Genomic DNA, 24,373 nt, shown 5'->3' on the forward strand with positions numbered 1-24,373 from the left:
CTATTCAGGTGATTAATTTCCTCTTGGTTCACTTTTGGATGGTCATATATATCTAGAAATCTGTCCATGTCTTTAAGATTTTCAAATTTATTTGAATATGGGTTCTCAAAGTAGTCTCTGATGATTTCCTGTACTTCCATGGTATTTGTTGTTATCTCCCCTTTTGCATTCCTGATTCTACTAATTTGGATTTTTTCTCTCCTCATTTTAGTCAGGTTTGCCAGGGGTCTATCCATCTTATTTATTTTTTTCAAAGAACCAACTTTTGGTTTCATTAATTCTTTGTATGGTTTTTTTGGTTTTTATTTCATTGATTTCAGCTCTTATTTTTATTATTTCTCTCCTTCTATTTGTTTTGGGATTTGCTTGTTCTTGTTTTTCTAGGAGTTTGAGATGTATCATTAGGTCATTGATTTGGGATCTTTCAGTCTTTTTAATATATGCACTCATGGCTATAAACTTTCCTTTCAGGACTGCCTTAGCTGTGTCCCATAGGTTCTGGTAGGTTGTGTTTTCATTTTCATTGACTTCCAGGAACTTTTTAATTTCCTCTTTTATTTCATTGATGATCCATTCTTCATTAAGTAATGAGTTATTTGGTTTCCAGCTGTTTGCATGTTTTTTGTCTTTACTTTTGTTGTTGAGTTCTACTTTTACTGCATTGTGATCAGATAGTATGAACAATATAATTTCTATTTTCTTATATTTCCTGAGGCTTGCTTTGTGCCCTAGGATATGATCTATTTTGGAGAAGGTTCCATGGGCTGCTGAGAAGAATGTATATTGTGTAGAGGTTGGATGAAATGTTCTGTAGACATCAACTAGGTCCATTTGATCTATTGCATATGTTAGATCTTGGATTTCTTTATTGATTTTTTGTTTGGATGACTTATCTATTGATGATAATGGGGTGTTAAACTTTCCCACAACCACTGTGTTGGCGTTTATATATGCTTTTAGGTCTTTCAGGGTATGTTTGATGAAATTGGGTGCGTTGACATTGGGTGCATACAGGTTGATAATTATTATTTCCTTTTGGTCTATTTCCCCTTTTATTAGTGTGGAATGTCCTTCATCCCATTTGATCAATGTAGGTTTGAAGTCTACTTTGTCAGAGATAAGTATTGCTACTCCTGCCTGTTTTCAGGGGCCATTGGCTTGGTAAATCTTCTTCCAGCTTTTCATCCTTAGCTTATGCTTATTTCTGTCAGTGAGATGGGTCTCCTGTAAGCATCAAATTGTTGGATCTTCCTTTTTAATCCATTTCGTCAAGTGGTGCCTTTTCATGTGTGAATTAAGTCCGTTAATATTAAGCGTTAGTACTGATAGGTATGTGGTGATTCCTGTCATTTAGTTGTCTTAGTTGTTTGAAGGTTTGATTGTGTATACCTAAGTTGAGGTTACTCTCTACTGTCTTGCTTTTTCTTTTCCTGTGGTTTGGTGCTACCTGGCTTTTCATGGTTGAGTTGGGTTTCACTTTCTGTGTGCAGAATCCCTTGAAGAATCCTTTGCAGTGGTAGCTTTGTGGTCACATATTGTTTTAGTTTATTATGGGAGACTTTTATTGCTCCATCTATTTTGAATGACAGTTTTGCTGGGTAGAGTATCCTGGGGTTGAAGTTATTTTCATTCAGTACGTGGAAGATCTCACCCCATGCTCTTCTTGCTTTTAATGTTTCTGTTGAGAAGTCTGCTGTGATTTTGATGGGTTTATCTTTGTATGTTACTTGTTTTTTCTCTCTTACAGCCTTCAATATTCTTTCCTTAGTTTCTGAACTTATTGTTTTAATGATGATATGTCGTGGGGTAGTTCTATTTTGAGCTAGTCTGTTTTGTGTCCTGGAGGCCTCTTGCATATTTATGGGAATATCTTTCTCTAGATTTGGGATTTTTTCCGTTATTATTTTGTTAAATATATTACGCATTCCCTTCTCTTGCACCTCTTCTCCTTCTTCGATGCCCATGATTCTCAAGTTTGGTCTTTTGATGGAGTCAGTGAGTTCTTGCATTTTCTTTTCACAGGTCTTGAGTTGTTTAATTAATTGTTCTTTGGTTTTTCCTTTAATTACCATTTCATCTTCAAGTTCTGAGATTCTGTCTTCTGTTTGTTCTGTTTTGCTGGATTGGCCTTCCGTTTTGTTTTGCAGTTCTGTTTCGTTCTTTTTTCTGAGGTTTTCCATATCCTGGCTGGTTTCCTCTTTAATGTTGTCTATTTTTGTCCTGAGTTCATTTATCTGTTTATTCATTGTGTTCTCTCTTTCACTTTGGTGTTTATACAGTGCTTCTATGGTTTCCTTTATTTCTTCTTTTGCTTTTTCAAATTCTCTATTTTTATTGTCTTGGAATTTCTTGAGTGTCTCCTATACATTTTGGTTGACCCTATCCAGTATCATCTCTATAAAATTCTCATTGAGTACCTGTAGTATGTCTTCTTTTAAATTATTCTTGTGGGCTTCATTGGGTTCTTTGGCATAGTTTATCTTCATTTTGTTGGAGTCTGGATCTGAGTACCTGTTCTCTTCATTCCCCTCTGGTTCCTGTACTAATATTTTGCTGTGGGGAAAGTGGTTTCCCTGTTTTTTTCTGTCTTCCCGTCATTGTCTTTGGTGCTGTTACTGTCCCTGTACTGTGTGCAATTAAGTATTTTCTAGCTTGTAATAATAACAATGGTAATATTTAGAATAGAAGGGTGAGCTGAGATGGAAAGCAAGAAGTTAAAGAAATGGGAAAAACAAATACACAGACTGGAAGGAGAAAACAGAACAAGGTATCAGACAAGAAGGTTTCAAAGGTATAAACAGGGGAGCTTTAGTGTACTCATTGACAGTAAGCTGGACAGACATTAAAGAGACAGAGGATTGAAAATCAAAAATAAAAAAAATAAAGATAAGAATAAAAATAAAAAATAAGTAAATGAAAGAAACATCTATATATAAAAATGTATTAAAATAAAATAAAAAAATAGAAAATTTTAAAAAACCAAAAAACCAAAAAACCTCCAAGTTCAAATGCAATGAAATTTCAGTCTTAATAATTTGGGTGTCCGATTCAGTCTCCACTCTTGGAGATGGTGCCTCAGATGTTGTTCTGTAGTTGTCTCGTCAAAGGGGACGCATAAAGTAGAACAAAACTACACACACATGCACAAAAAAAACCCCACCAAGTGTCCCAAGTTCAAATGCAATACGGTTTCAGTAGGTTTTTCAGCTTGCAGGTGTAATTCGGTTGTTCTCTCATCAAAGGTAGGGAGACAAAGAAAAAAAAAGAGTCTAGAGACAGTTCTGAGAATGGGATCTGCATCTGTGGCTTGCCTGCTGTTGCTGGAGGCATTATTTATGCAGATCTCAGGGGTGAGCTTAGCACTCACCTGGCCCTGCAGGCTTTGTTTACTCAGATTTCTCCTGTGCATGAGCCTCTGCTACAAGCTTTCCCCTTTCCAAGCACACTGGGAAAGGTGACACTGCACCCACGTTGTCAGGACTGCGTGTTTATTTACAATTCATGTGGGAAGTGGGTCTTCCCCCCTCTCCTTTGCAGTTTTCCTCCCACCGCCACTTCCACAAGCTTTCCTGCTTCTGATTACTGGGCGGTGCTGCTGCTCCTGCCAGCCGCCATGTTTGTTTACAGTTCACGTGGGAAGTGGGTCTTCCCTCCTCTCCTGTGGAGTTTTCCTCCCTCCGCCACTCTCACAATCTTTCCTGCTCCTGGTTGCTGGGTGCACAACGCCGCTGCCGCCAGAGGCTCTCCAGCCAGGCCGGCTTGTTTATTTACAGTCCTGGGAAGGATTCCCTTCCCCCAATCTTCGGCGCTCAGTGCGCCCCACCCTCTTTCCCGCATGTCTTTATTGTTCTTATTGCTTATTACTCAGTTTCTCTTTTTTCCCCGGGTGGAGGTCAGTCTGTCCAGGGGGCTGTGCTGCTCTGGCCCAGGCTTGTCTGTGGGAGTACCATGGTACCACGAAGCTCACCTTGTCCACATCTTCCCAAGCCGTCTGGGCGCGGGTGACTGGCAGCCCAGGGGCCCTCCTGGTTTCTCTGTTTAACGTGGAGATGCTCTGCGCCAGCTGGAGGTGTGGAGGGGTCAAAGTTACGCCTCTTCTCAGTGATTATGCCTGCAAAGTGTGTCTCCAGCGACTCTCCAAAATTTCACTATAGGAGGCTCACTTTCTGCTTCCTCCCTCTAGCCGCCATCTTGGAGAAACCCTATTTTTTTTTTTGGATACAGTAGTTCAAATGTGATATATGTAGGATGATTTCCTATAGACAGATGTTTCTTGCTTGTGGCCCACCAAATGCCTTATATTTATAAGGTTTTTTTTTAATGTCTTATATTTATACATTGTTTTCCAATATATTTGATCCAAATGATTTTTTATCATTATTTTTGCAAACAATCTTTCTGTCCCATTCTTTCTCTCTCCTTCTGGGATTCTTAATTTATCTATGTTAGATTATTTAATACTATTCCTCAGATCACTGAAGCTTTATTAACCTTTGTCATGTTTTTTGTTTCTTGTTGGATTAAGTAACTTCTATGGGTCTGTCTTTAAGTATACTAATCCTTTCTTCTGTCTTCTCCAATATCCAATAATCCAATCCAGTAAAATTTTCATTTCAGTCTCAGTTCTAGAATTCTAATTGGTTCTTTTTATACAGTTTTCACTTGTCTGTTGATTTTTCTGTTCACTCACCAGACCATCTTTTTCTTTATAATAATAAGTGTTCAACTGCTAATGTCAATATCTGGGTCTTAATATCTGTTTTTGTTGACTAGTTTTTTTTTTTAAACTTTAGATTTCCTTTTTCTTTGTATGTTCAGGAAATTTTTATTATACACCACATATTGTGAATGATACATTGAAGAGATTTTAGAATCTGTTATCTCCTTTGAAAATTGTTGAGTTTTGTTCTTTAGGATGTTAAATAACTGGCTGATCACTTTATTTTTTTCTCTTTTTCCTAATTGCCATTTTTTTCATGGGCATCCATTTGGATGACCATTTTAAAGTTATACAGTTTACAAAGGCATTTACTATATCATTCTGCAATGATGTAGCTGCAACCTCAGACATTTTCCCCTGCAGTTAAAGTTCATGTCCAGTTTTTTCATCCTTCCAGTTGCTGCTTTCTCCTAAGCTCCTTTCCTTTAGGCAAGCACATGTCAGTCAGCCAAGGATTAAAGGGAGAATATTTTTCCCTTCTTAGGATTTTATTCCTTAATATATAATTTTGGCACCCATACTATGACCTGTGAAGATATTTGGAAAAAAGAAAAAGAAAAGAAGTCTATGGTTTGTTGCTTGAAATCTAGCTATTGCATGCAGAGTGGGGAATGTTCTTAGGAGTAAACCTGTATATGTAGTATGTATTACTACAAAAGTGGTTTTCTTCCATCAAGGATTGAATCCTTGATGGAAGAAAACATGATCCTCCAATAGATCATGTTTTGGGTTGCAATCCTGTGTAGTATGCAAATCATTGTTTTATGTATTTTGTACTTATTTTGCAATTGGTACCTGCAGGAGGATTAGTCCCATACATACTGCTCTGTCACTATTTGAACTAGAATTCTCAAAAATTCCCTCTGGCCATATTCAAGTTAAGATGACTATTTGATATCTAAGTGGCAATGTAAAAAAGATATTTAGATCTGGATTTCAGGGGGGATTTTATAGCTAGAAACACACATTTTTTAGAGTCATAAGTGTATATATGGATTTTAAAGCTATAGAATAGCTGGGAACTGGTGGCCCATGCTTATAAATCTTAGCTACTCAGGAGAAAGACATCAGGATAATTGCTGTTTGAGGTGAGCCCAGGCAAATAGTTTGTAAGAACCTATTTTAAAAAAACCCAACACAACAAAGGACTGGCAGAGTGGCTCTAGTGGTAGAGTGCCTGCTTAGCAAGTGTGAGGTCCTGAGTTCAAACTCCAGTACTGCCAAAAAAAAAAAAAAAAGCTATAGAATAAGATCATATAGGAATAAACATAGACAGGAAAATGTTTGAGAGCTAAGTCTTGGGGCACTCAGTAATACTTAAAAAACAAAAGCTAGCAAGGAAGACTGAGAATGGCCTTTGAAATGGAATCATGGTAGGGACAAACAGCCTTAGTGGAGTAAATCCAAGAGAGAATTGGAGGAAAGGAAGTCTACATTAATAGACAATTTTCTAGGAGTTTTCCTCTGAAAAGGAGTAAGTAGCATACTGGAGCAGAGAAGAGATGTGTTGTCAAGGGAAGTCATTTTTAAGGTGAGAAAAAATTACAGTGTTTTTACTCAACAGTGGAGATTATCCTATGGAGAAAAGTAAAAAATTAGTGTAGGGAACGCAATACACCAATAATGTCCTGGGAAGGAAGAATGGTAGATTTTGCTGTTTAAAGACAGAGGGCAAGGTTTTTAAGAGATTTAGGTGAGGTTGTGAGAGCTTATCAAAGTTGAAAGCGAAATCATCAGTTGGGAATGAAGATGGAGGAGTTATGGAATATACATCTATAAAACTTGGAGAATAAACTAAGACAATTATTAGAGACACTAAATTAAAAATCCAAACAATGTCATTCCTTAAACTTAAGTAGGTTTGTCAGCCTGTTATTTTCTCTTAGTCACATTCAGCAGATAGGGGACAGGGAGAATTTATTTAAATTTATTTTATATTTGGAGAGTTTATATTTAAGAATTGCCACATAAACTTATAAGACACAGAGAAAAAGTGGCAATGGGACCATTTATGTATGTAAGGCAGTAATTATAATGCATTTTGACCCTTGTATTTTGACTGGTTAAGGAAGAAAGCGAGACATCAGGGATAGGACGGTAACAATGTGGTAGGATCCAGACATGAATGTTTCCAGTGGGTCAGATAATTGTTAAAGTTGTCAGAACCCAGAAAGAGTGAACTATAAAGATATGTGTTGGCTATGGATATAATTTGGACTTCTGTAATTATCAGTAATGTCAAAGCCAAAAATATACAGATGATGCTATCTTAAGGCCATCCCATTTAGTGTTTCTCTTGTGGTGTTCTCCCAATTTAACTTATCTATCTTCTGAATTTTTAAATTCCAAATTAATTCGCATTAAATTTTTTCTGCTTCACTAATAATTCACTCAAGTATTGTGTCCTCTGCTTTTCAAGGCAGCAACAATTGTAAAACTGATTTTAATAACTTGTTTTAGTCTTGTTCTTTTTAATACTGATGACTAACACTTTTTAATCTATAAAGAATTTGGTCCTAAATCTTGTCAACTAGTATAGGTGGGTATTACTATTATTATTTCTGTTTTGAAATTCAGAAATTAAATGATCAATTTTTTCACTCCAATCCCAATTTTCTTCCCATTATATCCAATGGACTCTAGTGTAAATTTGTTCTAACATGTTAATTGTACCTTGGGGAGTTTCCTTCCCTAAACAGAGGTCCCTCTGAAGATCCAATTACCAGTCTAAAGGACCGATAGCTGTCCTTATCTCAACTAGCAAAAATGCTATGTCTTTCTTATTATTATTTCTACTCTTCAATGGAACTGGAGAAAAGCACAGAACAGATTCTGCCTGGAAGGGAGGGGGGAGGGGAGAAAGGGTGGGGAAGGGGCATGAGGGAGAAATGACCCAAACAATGTATGCACATGTGAATAAATGACTTAAAAAAAAAGAAAGACTGATTTTGATCAGTAGGGTTTTAACTCTAGCAGATCAGAGGGAAAGTTGGGTCTTTGGGAATTCCTTGAATAACAAGTATAGGCAACTCCTCTTATTCATACTCAAAAAGACATATAACTCCTTTAACAAAAGTCATATAGTAGGCACTCAGGACTGAAGTTCAAAGTCAATGATGATTAATTAATGAATTCATAAATATATTTAATTCTGAAGTTGCTTTGAAAAACCAATCAAATAAGACTAAAAGGATGCCAGGAAATGAAAGAGTTGTTAGTAAATGAAGGAGAAAGTAAGAAATTTTGGAGTTTTCTCCTTCAATGGAGAGAAATACACCTTACTTAGGTAACATTTAAGGTAAAATTGATGTATTTAATAATTTCTGCTTCATAAATTTTATATTAAGAAGTATTAACCCATAACTTAGCCAGTTAAAAACATTTCCTTCATGCTGACATGATAATATGGTTCTAGACCATAAATTGGTGAATTAACTCAAACATACCTGTGTAGAAAAAAATTTGACATAATATCTCTTTAAATGTGTTGTTCAGATATATAGAACATGAAGAGGAAGTTCCATTTTAACCCAAATTTTTATTACTTAATTGATAACTTTTGCTCATTTTTTCAGCTTTTAAATGGAAGATAAAATGTTAAATTATTTGATATTAAGAAAATTGATAAATAGAAAATTCAGATAGGCCCTCAAAGTAAGATTTTTTAACATGATATTTATAAATAAAAACTATTGGCCAGTAAGGATTTATATTCTATGTAAACTTTTCAATGGTTATCATCTCATCAAGTTTTTCAAAAATCTTTGGAAATTATTGTTTCAAATCAATTAACTAGATTTTATGATAAAAGTTTAAAATACATTGCAACCAATAAATAAGATTTAACCTTTTTGAACCTCTTTACTTTGTTTGCAAAATGTTATTTATATGTAAGCTCTAATATCCCATAAATTCTAAATTTGTTACTTTTTAAATTTTTTTTTCAACAAGGGGTTCTCGCTGTAGGGGTCCAGGCTGTTCTTGAACTCCTGGGCTCAAGTGGTCCTCCTGTCTCAGCCTCCCAAATGCTGGGATGATAGGGGCTTACCATTGGGCCCAGTTTTTTACTTTTTTTTTGATGAGTTATTTTTAAATATTAATGTATCACTAAATCCATTTCTTCGGCCAATAATCTTCCAACCAATGATCTAAAATTGTAGCATTTTAGAAGTGGTGATGACTATGAAAAGAAGAGGTCATCCTTGAACTAGCTTTTCAAATTTTGAATTCACTTTATAGATTTCTAACTTGTAAAATGAAAAACACTGGGGAACATGCAAGACTTCTTTTGTTCTTCCTTATTTTACATTGGTCAGCTTGAGTTCTAAAAATATATGAATGAAAACATGATTATTTCCTTATTTCCCTGAAAGTAAGAATCTAAGAAGGGAGATTTATTTATTCTTAATTAATGGTAATGAAATCAGAATTTGAACTTCACAGAACCTTCATTGTGGCTCCTATATTTTATGAAGTGTGACAAATAATTTGAAAAAAGGTAGTTTGCAATTATACATCTGTCTTAATCAGATTTCTGTAGCTACAACAGGACACCTTAAACTGGGTAATTTATAAAGAAAAGAGGTTCATTTTGCTTCATGGTTCTCAAGGCAGGGAAGTCTAAGATCAGTCATCCACATCTACTTGGCTTCTGGTGAGCACCTGATGGCAGCAGGGCAAGCACATACATGCAGAAGGAATAAGAGGACAGCTAACCTCCTGCTGAGAATAAGAGAGCTCACTGCCCAGAGACAGCATTCATGAGGGCTCCACCCCCATGACCCAAACACCTTCCACTAGCCCTCCTCCCAGCGCTGCCACACTGAGGAATCAAGCCTTAACCTAAGTTCCGGTGGGGACAAACTATACTCAAACCATAGCAGCATCATAAGAAAAACATTTTATCAAATACTTGAGCTGAAATCTAATGTTATATTTCTCTCGATATGTAAAAGATAAAGATTCCCAGACTTTGAAAAGTATCTTTTTAAAAAACAGAATAAAAGAATTTTGACAATTGGAGGTATCTTTTCTTGCTGTTTATTTTTTCTATATTATAAAAGTAATGCATGTGTTTGCAAGATTTTGAAAAATACTCAAACTTGTAATATCTTAGAATTTTAAGGATTATTCTAAGCAGTTTTCCTTTACTAAAATTAATCTTTTCCATTTTTATGACACTCAGTGTGTCATAAAAGTGGAAAAGATAATAGAAACTTGACCTAGGTCTTTGAAAGAAAAATGTTGCAATAGTAATGTGACTGTACATTTATTAGATTAAAAAAATCAACTATGTCTAAGAAATTTTTAGAAATCTTACCATTTACAAATAAGGCTAAGAAAAAAATACATTAAAAAATAAATAAACCATGCCTATCTCAATTAAGTAATTTAATATACTGTAATGGGTATAGCATCTGATGATACAAATCTGAACATATGTGATATACTCTATGTAACATAGATTTCATGAAGTGTTTTAAAACTTTTTAATCTAGGGCCCCAAAGGAGACCCAGGATTTTCCCCAGATCAAGCTGCTTCTGGACAAAAGGTAATTATTTGTTCATGAAGTAAAATCAATGTAATACATTTTGAATATTTAAAAATCATTTTTATCTTTTTAAAGTTTAAATTTTATTGTATCAGACAGAGAAGATAGCAGGAAGCTATTGGATTTTAATAAATGAAGAAATACTTGAGGAGTTTACTTAATAAGTAAATTATGTCCTATCAGTTTAACTGACTTAAATGGTAAGATTTAAATCTTACCATTAATTTTATTGTTTACTGTGGCCTGTCAGTGTGCTATCTGCCAACCAGGGATCAGGGGGATTAAAAAAGTTAGAGCAGATTATGGTCTTAATCTGAAAGGTTTTGTTGTTGATATTCATTAAATCCAAGTGCAATTTTTTTCGTTTATTCATATGTGCATACAATGTTTGGGTCATTTCTCCCCCCTACAACCCCCCCATTCAATCCACCCCCTCCCTCTCTCCCCCACCCCCCTCACTTCCAGGCAGAAACTGTTTTGCCCTTATCTCTAGTTTTGTTGAAGAGAGAGTACAAGCAATAATAATAAGGACAAAGGGTTTTTGCTAGTTGAGATAAGGACAGCTATACAGGGAGATTCCTCGCATTGCTTTCCTGTACATGTGTGTTACCTTCTAAGTTAATTCTTTTTAAACTAACCTTTTCTCTAGTTCCTGATCCCCTTCTATTGGCCTCCATCGCTTTAAATTTTCTGCCTTAGTTCCTTTGCATTGAGGACATCAAATACTATCATGTATTTTGGGTGTCTTACCTATCCTCATACCTCCCTTGTGTGCTCTCACCTTATCATGTGACCAATGTCCATCCACTTGCTTTATTTGCCCTTGAACTAATGTCCACATGTGAGAGAGAACATATGATTTTTGGTCTTCTGAGCCTGGCTAACCTCGCTCAGGATGATGTTCCCAGTTCCATCCGTTTACTTGAGAATAATAAGATTTCATTCTTCTTCATTGTGTATAAATGCCACATTTTCTTAATCCATTTGTCAGTAGTGGGGCATTTTGGTTGTTTCCATAACTTGGCTATTGTGAATAGTGCTGCAATAAACATGGGTGTGCAGGTGCCTCTGGAGTAACCTGTGTCACATTCCTTTGGGTATATCCCCTGAAGTGCAATTTTATGATAGTTACACATACTTCGTCCTGCCTAAGGACCACTGTGACTCCCTGTAAGAGAATCAGCCATCCTTATCGTATTTTCTAGTTGGAAAAACAGAATCAGTAGATTTTAAGACACTTACATATGAATAGGAAGTGGCAGAGTTAATGATATAACCAAATTTTCTGATTTTAGTCCAGGGTGGTTTTTATATCACAATACTCTGAAATACAAACATACACTTATTTAGGTACAAACTAATATTTTAAAATAAAAATAGCAATAAAATATTTACTGGGAGGAGGAAGTGTTTTCTAATAATGATAAGTAATGGAGTCTTTAGGAGGACATTTGGGAAGTTTTGTTTAGACAAGCACTTGATAAATGTGCTACAATCTAGGATGTTTTGGTTTATGTGGTGTACATTCATAGACTTAAAAAATTCCTGAACAATTTTGGTGATTCCTGGGTTGAAATCAGATCTTTTAATTGGCTTACATAAACTCTTATAAACTTTAAAAAAAATCACAAAGTAATGGACTGTAAGATAGATCCTCCAAAATACTCTACAAGTAAATGCTCAAAAAAATTAATCCAAAATTTTTGGGGGCTGAAGCATGGATCAAGGGTAGAGCACCTGCCTAGCAAACATGAAGCTCTGAGTTCAAACCCATAACAAAAAAAAAAAAAGAAAAAGAAAAGAAAGAAAGAAAGGAAGGAAGGAAGGAAGGAAAAGCATAGGGCTTCTTGGCCTTTTGACTAAGATTAAGTATAAAATGTTAGGAATTTTATGACTGTGATGGAAGTGAGTTCATGGATCCAAATGACATAGAAAGGGAAAGAGGATTGATTACTAGAACATAGTACCTTCATTGATCTCTTCATCCCTACAAGAGACAATATCCTGCAATCTGAGAAAGAAATATAAATGCTATCTTTAAGAATATCTAAATATAGTACATTTACAATCTTACTTAAAATTGAGAATTAGAGGCCCAATCTGTTTTGGTAATTGCCTTAAATAAGACCTCCAGTTTAGGCATAAACATTTAATACAATGCATGGTTTTTATCTTTCCTGTGGTTTTTTTGTACAAAGTATAGTGTGGTTCAGCATGGGAGTTGAAACTTGGAAGTATGTTAGTTGGTTTTACTTTTTGAATAACTCATATACTAACTGTGGTTGATATGTATAAGAGAAGTGCCATGTTGCCATTGAGCTTTAAGTGAAATCCAACTTTTAAAATTGAGATAGAATTTTTAACTGAAATTTAAAAACAATCTGTTAGAAATTGTACTTATATTAAATTTGATTTAACTATACTGAGGAGATGAGACACACCATTGGAATGCAAACATTAAACTGATAGGGGTAGTGAAAGAATGGAAAAACAATTGTTTTAATTATTTAGCCATTCTTACAATAAATATCTGGACAATGATGAAGCAGTAGAAGAAATGCAGGGCTAGTCCTTTTCCATATAACACCCACTAAGAAACATCTATAATAAACCATAAAATTTTGAAACCTTTTGAGACCTCATGGGCATGCATCCATAGTATTAATTAGTTTACGTATTTATTTGGTGGAACTGGGGGTTGTACTCAGGTCTCCAGGCTTGCAAAGCAGGTACTCCACCACTTGAGCTGCACCTTGGTCCTTTTACATAGTTTTTGGATGGTGTGATTCTTCTTTTCCCAATAGGCTATGAGCCCTCATCATTGTCATCATTTGAGAAACAGCATTAAAATGACTATTAGAGCAAATTGGAAAACACCCCGTTGTTAATATTACCAGAAACATCCTTTTCTCTTCTGAGTGCTTAATTCGATAACATATTAAAGTACAGAATCCATTAAAATCTAGACAGAACATAAAGAGTTACTAAGAAGTGTTTTTGGTTAACATAACTACTTATTTATATATTTTTGGTGCTGGAGATTGAACCCAGGGTCTTCTTGTACATACATGAGGCTCCATCCATGTTCACCAGTGGTAACAAAGCTATGCCCCGCTCCTTCTTTTCTCTTTCAAATATCAGTTTTGTTTTTTATGGTTTTTTTCATCCACAATAAATCTGTTGCCATGTAAGGAAGGAAATTTTTTTTTAATGTACCTTGAGTAAACTGCTGGAGATGATTCCTTTCTGCTTCTTCCATTTTCTCCCTTGTCAATTCACACAGCTTCCTGTGTTTCTCTTTGGCACTTCTATCTGCCACAGCCTTGCTCTCATCCCCCAACATGGATATCCTTACTCCTTCCTTCCTCAAGAGGAGCCAGCAGGCCCTCATCAAAGTGGGGAGAACTCAGCTCTAATTGGTGAAGTTCACTCTGTATGAGTTAAACACATGCACCTGCCAGGAACATTCATTCTAGTCACTCACAGGTGTTGTCTTCTGAGAGGCCAGCACCAGGTGTGACAAATACCAGCTCAGCCCTGGAAGCAGAAGTAGCTCTTCTTCATGCCCACTATGAACCTGGGAGGCCTCTCCATTGCCCTCGAAGGCCTGTCTGGAAGTCCTGCTGGGCCTCAGTTCTTGGAAGAGGAAATCTTAATAATAATAATTTTGTAGAATTTTTAAGGAAACTCCTTTAGATTTTTTTAAACTGACAGGAATTTTGGGAGTGGGGGCATTCCAAAAGAATAGAGTAAGAGGAAAAAACGAGCTAAGGCATAGAGTTGGGAAAGCATAGTTCGGGGTTTTAGCACTGGAAGAGGTAAGAAAGCCTCCGAAAGGGCTGAGAAATAAGGTGGAACTTCAGCTAGATGGTGAAGACCAAAAATGAATGTAGAAAGGGCTTGATGTCCAAGATTAAAAGGAGCTTTAGTTTTCTATTCTCTTTCATGACATTCAACCTCTGTGTTTTGTTTATAGGGTGATCAAGGCCTTCCTGGATTAATAGGACCCCCTGGTTTGCAAGGTGGAAAGGTAAAATGTAGTTTTACTTTGTCATAATTGAATGTGAGATGGAGCTGGGAGCTCTTCAAATACTACATCTCATTTTGAAGTTGAGTCTAAAATCAAAGTTTTAAGTTCTTGTTCTCAGCAAAAGAAAATGAGATTGTTGTCCTGTTTCAGGAATGTGATGTCCCTTCCCCCCCACAAAAGTAGGATCTTACAAAAAAAGGAAGATCCTTCAGTTAATGATGGGCACAAAATTTACATGTAGGAGAAAGTCCAAGTCGCTGATATAAAACTGAAGCACCTACTTCTGAGACTCTAAAGTTACTTCATAACTTTTGTATGCACAAAATAAGATTCACTTGCTTATAGATAGTATACTTGGATTTTTAAGAGTTCACATTTACTGGGAAATAACCTCTGCTATCATATATAGGCAAATGTGAAGCTTAAAGGGTAGTAAGTCAGTCACACATTTCTTTGCTATGACAAACACCTGAGAGAAACAATTTAAAAGAAAGTAAGTTTTCAAAGGTTTCAGTTCATAGTTGGCTGGCTCCATTATTTCTGGGCGGTGGTGAGGCAGAACATCAAGACAGGCAATTTGTAGAGGAATAAAGTTGCTCACATTATGGAGGCCAGGAAGCAGAGGAGAGAGGGAGAGAAGGACAGAGCGAAAGGTAGGACAGACAAGATATCTGCAAGGATCTGCCCTAGTGACCTACTGCCTACTAAAGTTTCTAGCATCTCCATAAAAAACTACCACCTGTGAACTAAGACATCAATATGTGAGTCTTTTGAGAAAACACTTCATATTCAGACCATAACAGATAGGATGGGAGTGAATGTTGGGGACAGCTAGTAAAAAGCAGTAGTCATTTGTATATGACTTACGCTTTTTACTGAGATATGGCACAGCTGCTACAATTATTTTATGAAAAGTGTTGTGAAGTTTCTTGGATTAATGCAATTGTAAATTCTCTTTTCAGCATTTTTCTCAAACACTAAATTCCTTGGTTTCCTGCAGAGAATGAAGAAGACAAAATTTCCAAGGTGTTAATGGTCCTAAAATATTATAGAACAGCATATGACTTGATGCAGATATTTAAATATCTATAATAATGTGCTTTTTTGGTATCTTAGTGTTTTATATTCCTTTCCTCTCGGGAGATTTAGGTTGCAGGTAGTATTCAGGCTGTGATTTCTTCGTTCAAATTCCATATGCCATTTTTCGGGTCCCATTAATCTTGGACAAATTGCTTAACCCCCCTAAGCTTCATTTCCTTCATCTGTAAAATATTTCCTACCTCACAGTGAGTTTCAAGGAAGATGAAATGAGATAACACAGGTGGTACAGGGTCAGATAATGACCAATTCTTAATAAATGTTAACCACCAGCTTTTTATATAGTTTTAGAAAGAATCCTGACTTCTTTCGCTTTCCTTCCTATCCTCGTTAAATGACTGAATTGTCAAATGATGAAGAGGTTTCTATCTTATGAGATCATTTTTTCTCCACTTACCACTCCATTGTTTTTATGGTCATTAGACCAGTCTTCATTCCAGACAGCAGTTAGAAAACGCTAACTCTCTGAAGGAGGTTTTTGGTTGTCCCCATAGAGACATGAAACTGCAGGTGACCATTTATAGGAGAATTAATTCTGATAGCCATGAATCTGTTTAATGTCACCCAATATATCTCCAACCACTCACATACCTCTTAGGATAAGGTATTGACATCAAAGAAGATCTCTTTAATATACATATGATCTCAAAGAATAAACTAATCATTAATTTCTACATCTTAATTATTTCTGTGATTCATAAAATTTGCAACCCAGAAAAGAAAAAGCTAAGTAATTTTCAAGTACAAAAATATATATAACATGCTGTTTCTGGGAAAATATATCATTTATAGACAAAAAGAAAAGACATCAATTTTATTCATTATAGCAGATTATCATTTCCACTTTGAGGTTGTACTTGTATAAAGCAGAAGATATTAACTTCCAAGGACTTGTGTACATGTTCTTTGACTCGTCCCTATTTCTTCATCCTTGCAGTTCTCCCTCTAAAGTATTAGATGAATTTTTAAGATCCGGACAAGAACGTCAGTTATTAATTTTGTGCGAATACTAAAATAAACCCAGAGAGATTAAGAAAAGTTTTCAGAGTTACAAAAAGTTATAGCACTATCAAGAGAGAAACCATACTGGTACTGAATCTTTTGTGTTTCCGATGATGGATGTGGTATATAGTAGTGAGAGATAAATAAGATACTTGGGTGTGGGGTAATATGAAATAGTTGCATCTTTTTATCTGTTAAATGATTTCATGATTATAATAACTATTACTACTGATACTAAAAGTAGCTCTTTTACTGTGTGCAATGTTCTAGTCTACTGAGCAGTGTTTTAATCTTAAAAACAATCCAGTGAGACAGACACTGTTCAGTATGTCATAGGTAAGTTAATTGAGGTGTACGTAGTTAAGTCACTCTCCCAAGGCCACATAACTATTCGTTGGCAGAATTAGGACTCAAATCCAGATCTGTTTGGCTGGATTTGACTGTGTTCTTAATAATTCACTAATATGACTATGTTCCTATTTATTAGTTCATTATTTAAGTCATTAGTCAGAATTTCATTTTTTGGTGTTTCTGACTATCTCCTCTGACACGCAAGAGGAGGTAAAATACTATTATTCATAAAAGCCAAAGGAATAAATGCAGTTTGGATGACAGATAATAATGACTTCATTGTTCTTTCTCTCTGGAAAATATCTAGAAATATTAAAATTCTTCTAATAAACCACATTCAAGTAATCTTTAAAGCTTATATGACTGCAACAAAGTTGTGTGGAGCACACTAGCAACTCATGAATACTGCTTACATAAGTAAAGATTAATGTAAAAAGTTTTGAAAAACATAAGTAACATTGAGATAGGAATAACAAAGCAATCAAGTCAGCAGCAGTATTCTCTTCACTCTTCAATAGAACTTTCTTTTCCCTCTTACTACTCCCAATCCTATTTTGTAAACCAGAATCCAACATGTATCCTCTAGATTAATTTGGTTACATTGCCTCAATTTAGTTACATCTTCATGTAACTTTATTTTCCTAGGAGCTAAAGTATATTTTCATTTTCCACTAAGTATTTGAATTTTGCCAAAAAGCAGATAAATTGAATCCAGAGTACATGCTGAGTTGGCTAAAAGACAAAAGTTACAATTCTGAGCTTGGATTCAAGATGGATTTTTAAAGTGTTTTATAAATAGCCCATCAGTTGCTATATTAAAATTGGAAACCTGCTGTTTTGAGTTGTAAGAACATTAGCAATGTAATCAACTGAAACAATTTTTTCTATGTTGAAGAGGATAACTCAAATGTAAGCAGCTAAGCACATCTTAGCTTGAAGGTATAACTCAGAGCAATTATGAAATATACTAACATTTAAAACAGATTTTTTTAAAATAATGGATGCTAGTTTTGGATATCAAAGACACTACTGTAGTGTTAATTATCATTATGAATCAATGTGCATTCTTATTTTATTAGATTTTTAAAAAAATATTTAGAAAAGGCTTTCTAACACAGTAAAAACTCTGTATAGAGTTGGAAAGAAAAAAAGGCTCTGAAAGCCTCAAGTGGAATACATTGTGATTTATCATTTACTCAAAAAAGTATGCAACTTTTCCTAAACTATTTAAAATAGGGGCATTGTACTAAGGAGCTGTAACAATACTGAATGTCAGTGAGAAAAAAAAAAATCAAGGTTGGCATAAAACCAATGCCTGTTGAGACAAATACGGAGATTTCTGCTATTCCACAGCTAGCTCTATTGATCAGCTCTCACTGGCCCTTCATTCCTGTAGAAATCTGTGGAGCTGTTTGACTTTGGTTTACTCCGCAGTTGTAGTGCTGACCATCTAATAGGAATGTGGACATTCAGACTATGCTGCTGCCATGGCTGCCATGTTTGTAATCTGCCATTCCTGCTAATGGAGGGAAGGTGAGAACAAAGCAGTGCAGCACTGAACTCCCCAGCAGGGAAGCCAATGATTGCCAAAGTGGTATACTTTGGAGGACTTTGAAACCTTCCCTGACTCCCTTCCAAGTACTAACCAGGTCTGACCCTGCTTAGCTTCCGAGATCAGAGATCGGGTGCATTCAGGGTGGTATGGCCACAGACGAAAACTTCTCCCTGTCTTCATTCACCTTCTTCCTGGCTCATATGGTCAAAATTTCAACATTAGCAACAAATTCATTTGGCTTAGGGTATGTCAGTTTCCAGACTTCCTTTTAGAAATCAGCTTCCATCTTCCATTTGGCATCATTTTGAGAATTAGTTTATCACACTGTTTTCTATACAAGAGGTAGTTGTGTAGTCAGCTATCGAATATATTTGTAAGAACCCAAGTTCTTGTCCAAAGAAGTATTAAAAGTAGTCAGGTGCAGTTGCTCACAACTGTAATCTTAGCTACTCAGGAGGCAGAGACTGGGAGGATCACAGTTCAAGGTCAGCCCAGGCAAAAACTTCACCAGACCCCATCTCAACCAATAAAAGCTGAGCATGGTGGTGTACCTGTCATCCCAACTACACAGGAAGCATAAAAAGGAGAATCATGGTCCAGGTGGGCCCAGGCATAAACATGAGACCCTATTTGGAACATAACAAAAGCAAAAGGGACGCAGGGCGTGCCTCAAGTGGTGGAACACCTGCCTAGCAAGCTTGAGGCCCTGAGTTCAAACCTCAGTTCTATAAAAATGTATTAAAATTAAAGTCTTTATATAAAAATTAGATTCTAAGCCCCATTAATTATTAGAATCCCTCATAAAGCAATGTTTTATTACAAGTATTAAGAGAATTCTATGATTTATTATGATGTGTTTTTAATCTGTTTTGAAATAATTTGTAAATTCCCTTATGGCATTCCTTTAGGAGTGTGCTTACTTCATCTGTTTTTGTATGCTCATCAGACAAAAATTATATATGCCATTAGTTACTGACCCTTTTTGTTTTCTTCCTGTATGGGTATGGAAAATAATGATTCAAATAATATTTTCAAAAACCTGCAATATAAATATATTTTTATTTAAAAATAAAATATGATGTCCTTCGATTGAAGCAATGCCAAATCTTGAATGTAGGAAGTTTTCCCAGGAACTTACTCCTTTTCTTTTTAAAGCTTTACAGACTAGCATTTAAACAGAAAATACATGACATATAGCCACAAGTTTGCTGATAGCTCAAGCATGTTACAGATAAAATAACATCCCATTAAAAAAATAGCCAAAGGTAAGTCTTTATCCTACTTATTACCTTTCATTTAAAGAGAGGTAAGATACACTATTGAAGATGCAGTGTTAGAATCTGTTTTCATGCATTAAGTCTCTCCATCAGTTAATAAGCACTTTCTATTCAAGGCACTGGGGTACCATATTGAATGAAATAGAAAAGGAAGTTAAATTAAGTTTAAGTTCTTTACAGGGCTTGAATACCATTTCAAACTCTACTACTCTCATCTAACTTATAATAATCTATCATAATCGCCTCCTACCCAAACCTCTTTCTTACATTTTGCTCATCCCAGAGTCCTCATCTTTATTAGTTACTTTTGTAACAAATTTTCTGACCAAAGTACCTGAGAGAACAACTCAAAGGAAGGAATTATTTATTCTAGCTCATGGCTTCAGGTTTTTCAGTCTGTAGTCCTTGTCTCCATTGGTTCTAGACCTGTGGTAAAGCAGAACATCATGACAGCAGGAGTATATAGAGAAGGAGGCTGTTCACTTCATGGTGACAAAGAAGCAGAGAGTGAAGAAGGGACTGGGGATCTGTAACCTTAAAAGCCACACCCCTAGTCATGGACTTCCTCCAACTAGGCCCAACCTCCTAAAGTTTTCAGAACCTCCCAAAATAGAACCACCAGTAGGGGGCTCAGCATTGAATACATAAGCCTATTGGGACATTTCGTATTCAAACCATAACATCATCTTTGTTTTAGGTAATATGAGGAAATGCCCATAGAAGCCTAAATTTGGATTTTCTGATATGAACCTGGATGTTCAATTCTTCCTGTCTCCATTCCTGAATTGACTCATATCTGCCTTTGTTTTTCATTCAGTGACAGCTAAATTTAAAAATAAAAACAAAGTAGTGACTTGCTTACAGATTCCAGTAATCACAGAATTCTAGCAACAAAAAGAAATTTAGTAATAATTTATTTCAATGCTGTCATTTTACATTTGAAGATATTGGGGCCATTATATGGCTAGTTAGTGACAAAACTGAATCTAGAACTCAATGTGTTTGGTTCTGTTCATATTACTAGCACTAAAACAAACACCAGAAATCATATTGTTTTACACAGGCTATTTTACTTGCAAAGAATGGAGACTTAGGCCATATCAAGGAGAGAGTTATTTCAATCCACTGTACAGTATTAAGGGAAACAGGAATCACATGGAATCTAAAAATAGGGACTGTAATATTATTTGGTGTAACAGAGACAGGCACTGATTCAAAGCAGCTTTGGGGATATTAGCAGCTTAGCTTTGGATGTTTAATGTATGTGTCTATTGGTATTCACCTACTCTCACTGCATCTGCCTTTTTATGCTATCTTTCTCCTCTTCTGGCAACTTCCTTTCTCAACACAGTATTTGCTTAACTTGTGAGTTTTACTTAGACGTTGATTTTCTTGTTAGCATCTCAACCTTTCTTTATGAATCTTTCCAACTGCCTGTGCCCCATTGGGAATTACCTGAATTTTTCTGTCATTGTACTTGTTTTTAAATGAACATCATTTAAAAAAGAATTTTATTGGCCTAACTAATCTTCATTTAGGCAAAATTCTTCTTCCTAAGTGACCTCATAGACCTACTGGTTAGACTTTGTATTGTCCTCCCTTAGATCAAATGTCAACTCTTTCAACTCCTGTGACTGAGGCCAGATAGGAGTTAGTTCATGCAGAACAGATGGTGCTGCCACTTTATCAGGCCGCAGCACTATGAAGAATCCCTTAAAAGGGAATTGAACATACAGAAGATACCATGATTAGTCTGTCCCTTTCACTGGTAGGAAATGCTTCAGGAAAGTAGTCTAAAGATGAAATTGTACCACTTCCCTCTGTTTCAGTGTGGGCTAGGGAGAAAAGAAATGCTGATCATAAAACCAGATGGTGGCCAAAGGAAGTGAGTCAAGAAGCTATAGACTCAAGGTTCACAGAAATGAAAATAAATCAATAAATAAACATTCTTTCATTAAATAAAGAGGGAAAAGAAAGGAGACTCACAGCATGGTCTCTCCAACCTATGTGTCTTCTGCCCTGGCTCCTTATTCCTCATCTTCCTGACACTCTCCCAGGAAGCTTTTATCTACCAGCCTCTGAGAGGTGCTGCATCAGCCCAGGGAGCCTCCTCTTACTGTAAAAAAGAAAAAGCTTAGCTTGGGATTTTTTTTAATTTGTGGAATCCTATACAAACATTTGGACAACTGAGAACACTATGTTTTATATTTGGTAATTAGGCCAATCTTTAGTTCTTTTAAAAGTGTGAAAGCTTAAAATAAGATTAAGTGAAAATCCTGGATATGGATGCTGTCAGTCATAAATAAGCTGCCAGTCATAAATAAGCGTGTAACTCTGATGATACCATCATATGGGCACAGATATTTTGTTGGTGAGAGTGAATATGTTGACGAGAATGAGGGTAGGTTGTATCTGAGTATGAGATAATTAGAGACATAAAATAACTAGAAAGGCAGACTTCTTGATTCTTGATAAAACTGTCTAACCAATATGACTTTGATCACTTAATTTCTTAGAGCTATTTCTTCAGCTATAAAAATGAGGATAATACCTACTTCATAGAATTGTTGTAACAATTAACAGAAATTCTGGCTTGGTTCAAGTGGTTAAATTAGGCTCATTTCTACCCACCTTACTTTTTTTCCTTTATCTCTTGACTACTTACCTGATTGATCAGTCAGTTTCTTTCCATCTTTCTTTCTTTCTTTGCAGTACTGGTTTTTTAATTTTATTTTTGATCCCTAATAGAAAGGGATGTCATTTTGATAAATTCCACACATGTGTACAGTATACTTGGAATAAGTTCACACCCTCCTCTATATTCCCAGGGCCCCTTTCCCTCTTCCTGCCCTCTTTCAAACAGTCTTTGACGGGTTTCGCTTTGTTGTCTTCATATGTATGTGTTACATACTTCCATCCTCTTCACCCCTCAGTATCCTTTCCTTTCCTCCTGGGATTTGAACTCAGGGGCTTGCACTCGATGCACAGGCACTACACAACTTGAGCCACACACTCAGCTCTGTTTGCTTTAATTATTTTTCAGCCACAGTCTTGCATATTTTGCTGAGCTGACTCCCATGTAGCTGGGATTACAGACATGTGTCACCATGCTTGTAATATTTGTATTTGTTGAGATGCAGGTGTGTTGGGGGGGAGTTTAGGGAGGTCTCACTAACTTTTTTCCTGGATGGGCTTTGAATTATGACCCTCTGGATCTCCACATACAGGTGTGAGCCATAGTGCCTGCCTTCCTTGGTCTCTTTCTAATAGCCCAATGACAAGGGAACCCTCTAGGTTTTTTCCTTCTTTTACTTCCTTTTTACAAATAACACTATACAGATAACAAAAATTGTGTCTCCAATCTCACTTTCTTAGTCCTTATCAGTATTTTTTTGGATACTTAGTAAATCTTAGTCAATTTTTTTATTGTTGCTATAATAATACCTGAGGTTGAGTAATTTATAAAGAAAAAAAAAAAAGGTTTATTTTGACTCATGTTCCAGAGGCTGGCAAGTTCATGAGTGTGGTCCTGGTGTCTGTTTGGGTTCCAGTAAGGGTGTCATGCCCTTTGCCACCATTCATGATGGAAAGCAGAAGGGCAAGAGGCAAAACAGAAGGGGCAGCATTGGTAATGGCCTAGTCTTGGGGTAACTAATTTGGTCCCATGAAAGAGACACCTTACTCCTATAAGAAAGGCATTAATCTCACTTGAAGACCTAACCCTCTCTTAAAGTCTCCACCATCTCTCAGCACTATGAAATTGGGAATTAAATTTCAATACAAATTTTGGCAGGGACAAACAACATATAAATCATAGCAGTTCCCAAGAGACCTTTGTATTAAAACATTTTACTCTAGTTTTTAATTATAACATCTCAAAATTTTCTGAAATCATTCCCTTATTTTGAAAGTACTCTTTTTTTCATTCCCCAAAGTCATCATTGCCTTCTCTAATCCATTAGTCTAAATTTATCCCTTCTGAGAAACCTTCAGTGATTAATCCTTCACTTCATTATACTATATTCTGAAACCCTAAAAACTTATCTCTTTTTTTTGCAGTTATATCAGTAGGATATTTTTGCTGTTTGTCAACTATGATTTATTTCAGGATTTTGAGTTATATTTTGCTTAAAGGCCTGTGAGGGTCTTAGAAAATAACTTCATATTCTTTTATATGCTCCCAAATCAGTTATGATTGGTAAGAACTATAGGAATAAGCTGCAAAATCTGCCTTAATTTCTTTCTTTCCTGTCCTTTCTTTAGCTTCTTTCATTTTGCTCATAAAAAATCTTGCTAGAAGAAGGATATTGTCTACTTTATAACTTTGGCATGTTAATGATAGAGATTACAATTTGATTTTGGCTCTATTACTTGGAAAATATTTTTTGTTGCCAATTGCCTCGATGACTTTAGGGGACCCCTTTGACTCTGTGAGCAGCCTTTTTCATTTGAGTTAGTTCATTCACGAAGAATTGTGGTAGTGATTGGATTAGAGAAACTGGCTGGATATGGTTCAGCTTTTCAATAATTACAAACAGATTATGTCTGAGGGCATTTTTGTCTCAGCGTTATTGAACTAAATAAAACCAACTTTCAAAAGAATTCTGCAAACTTAGCAGATTCATTGCTAAGGAGCCTTTCATAAAAGATGCTGTAGTTTATTCTCTCTTTAATACTGTTCTACCACTTAAATTGATAATAAAAAATCATCCAAGTAACACTCAAAATTAAATGTTCTTTTAAGAATTAATTTATTATTTGATAAAAATTAAGCTCCAATTCAATCAA

General features: G+C 35.7%; 1 protein-coding gene across 8 annotated transcripts in view; it reads left to right on the forward strand.

Annotated features, from left to right (window-relative positions):
• The window catches only part of Col24a1 (collagen type XXIV alpha 1 chain), a 353,893-nt gene that overhangs the window by 45,498 nt on the left and 284,022 nt on the right, over positions 1-24,373 (forward strand). For all 8 annotated transcript variants that reach the window (XR_012449831.1, XM_074079547.1, XM_074079548.1 and 5 more), the window contains 2 exons: positions 10,219-10,272; positions 14,249-14,302. Coding sequence is in view for 7 of the 8 variants with exons in the window: in XM_074079547.1 (XP_073935648.1) it covers positions 10,219-10,272; positions 14,249-14,302 (108 nt within the window). In the remaining variant the exon portion in view is untranslated. The remainder of the gene's footprint in view (positions 1-10,218; positions 10,273-14,248; positions 14,303-24,373) is intronic.

This window comes from Castor canadensis, chromosome 7 (genome assembly GCF_047511655.1).
Source record: "Castor canadensis chromosome 7, mCasCan1.hap1v2, whole genome shotgun sequence".
Taxonomy (NCBI): domain Eukaryota; kingdom Metazoa; phylum Chordata; class Mammalia; order Rodentia; family Castoridae; genus Castor; species Castor canadensis.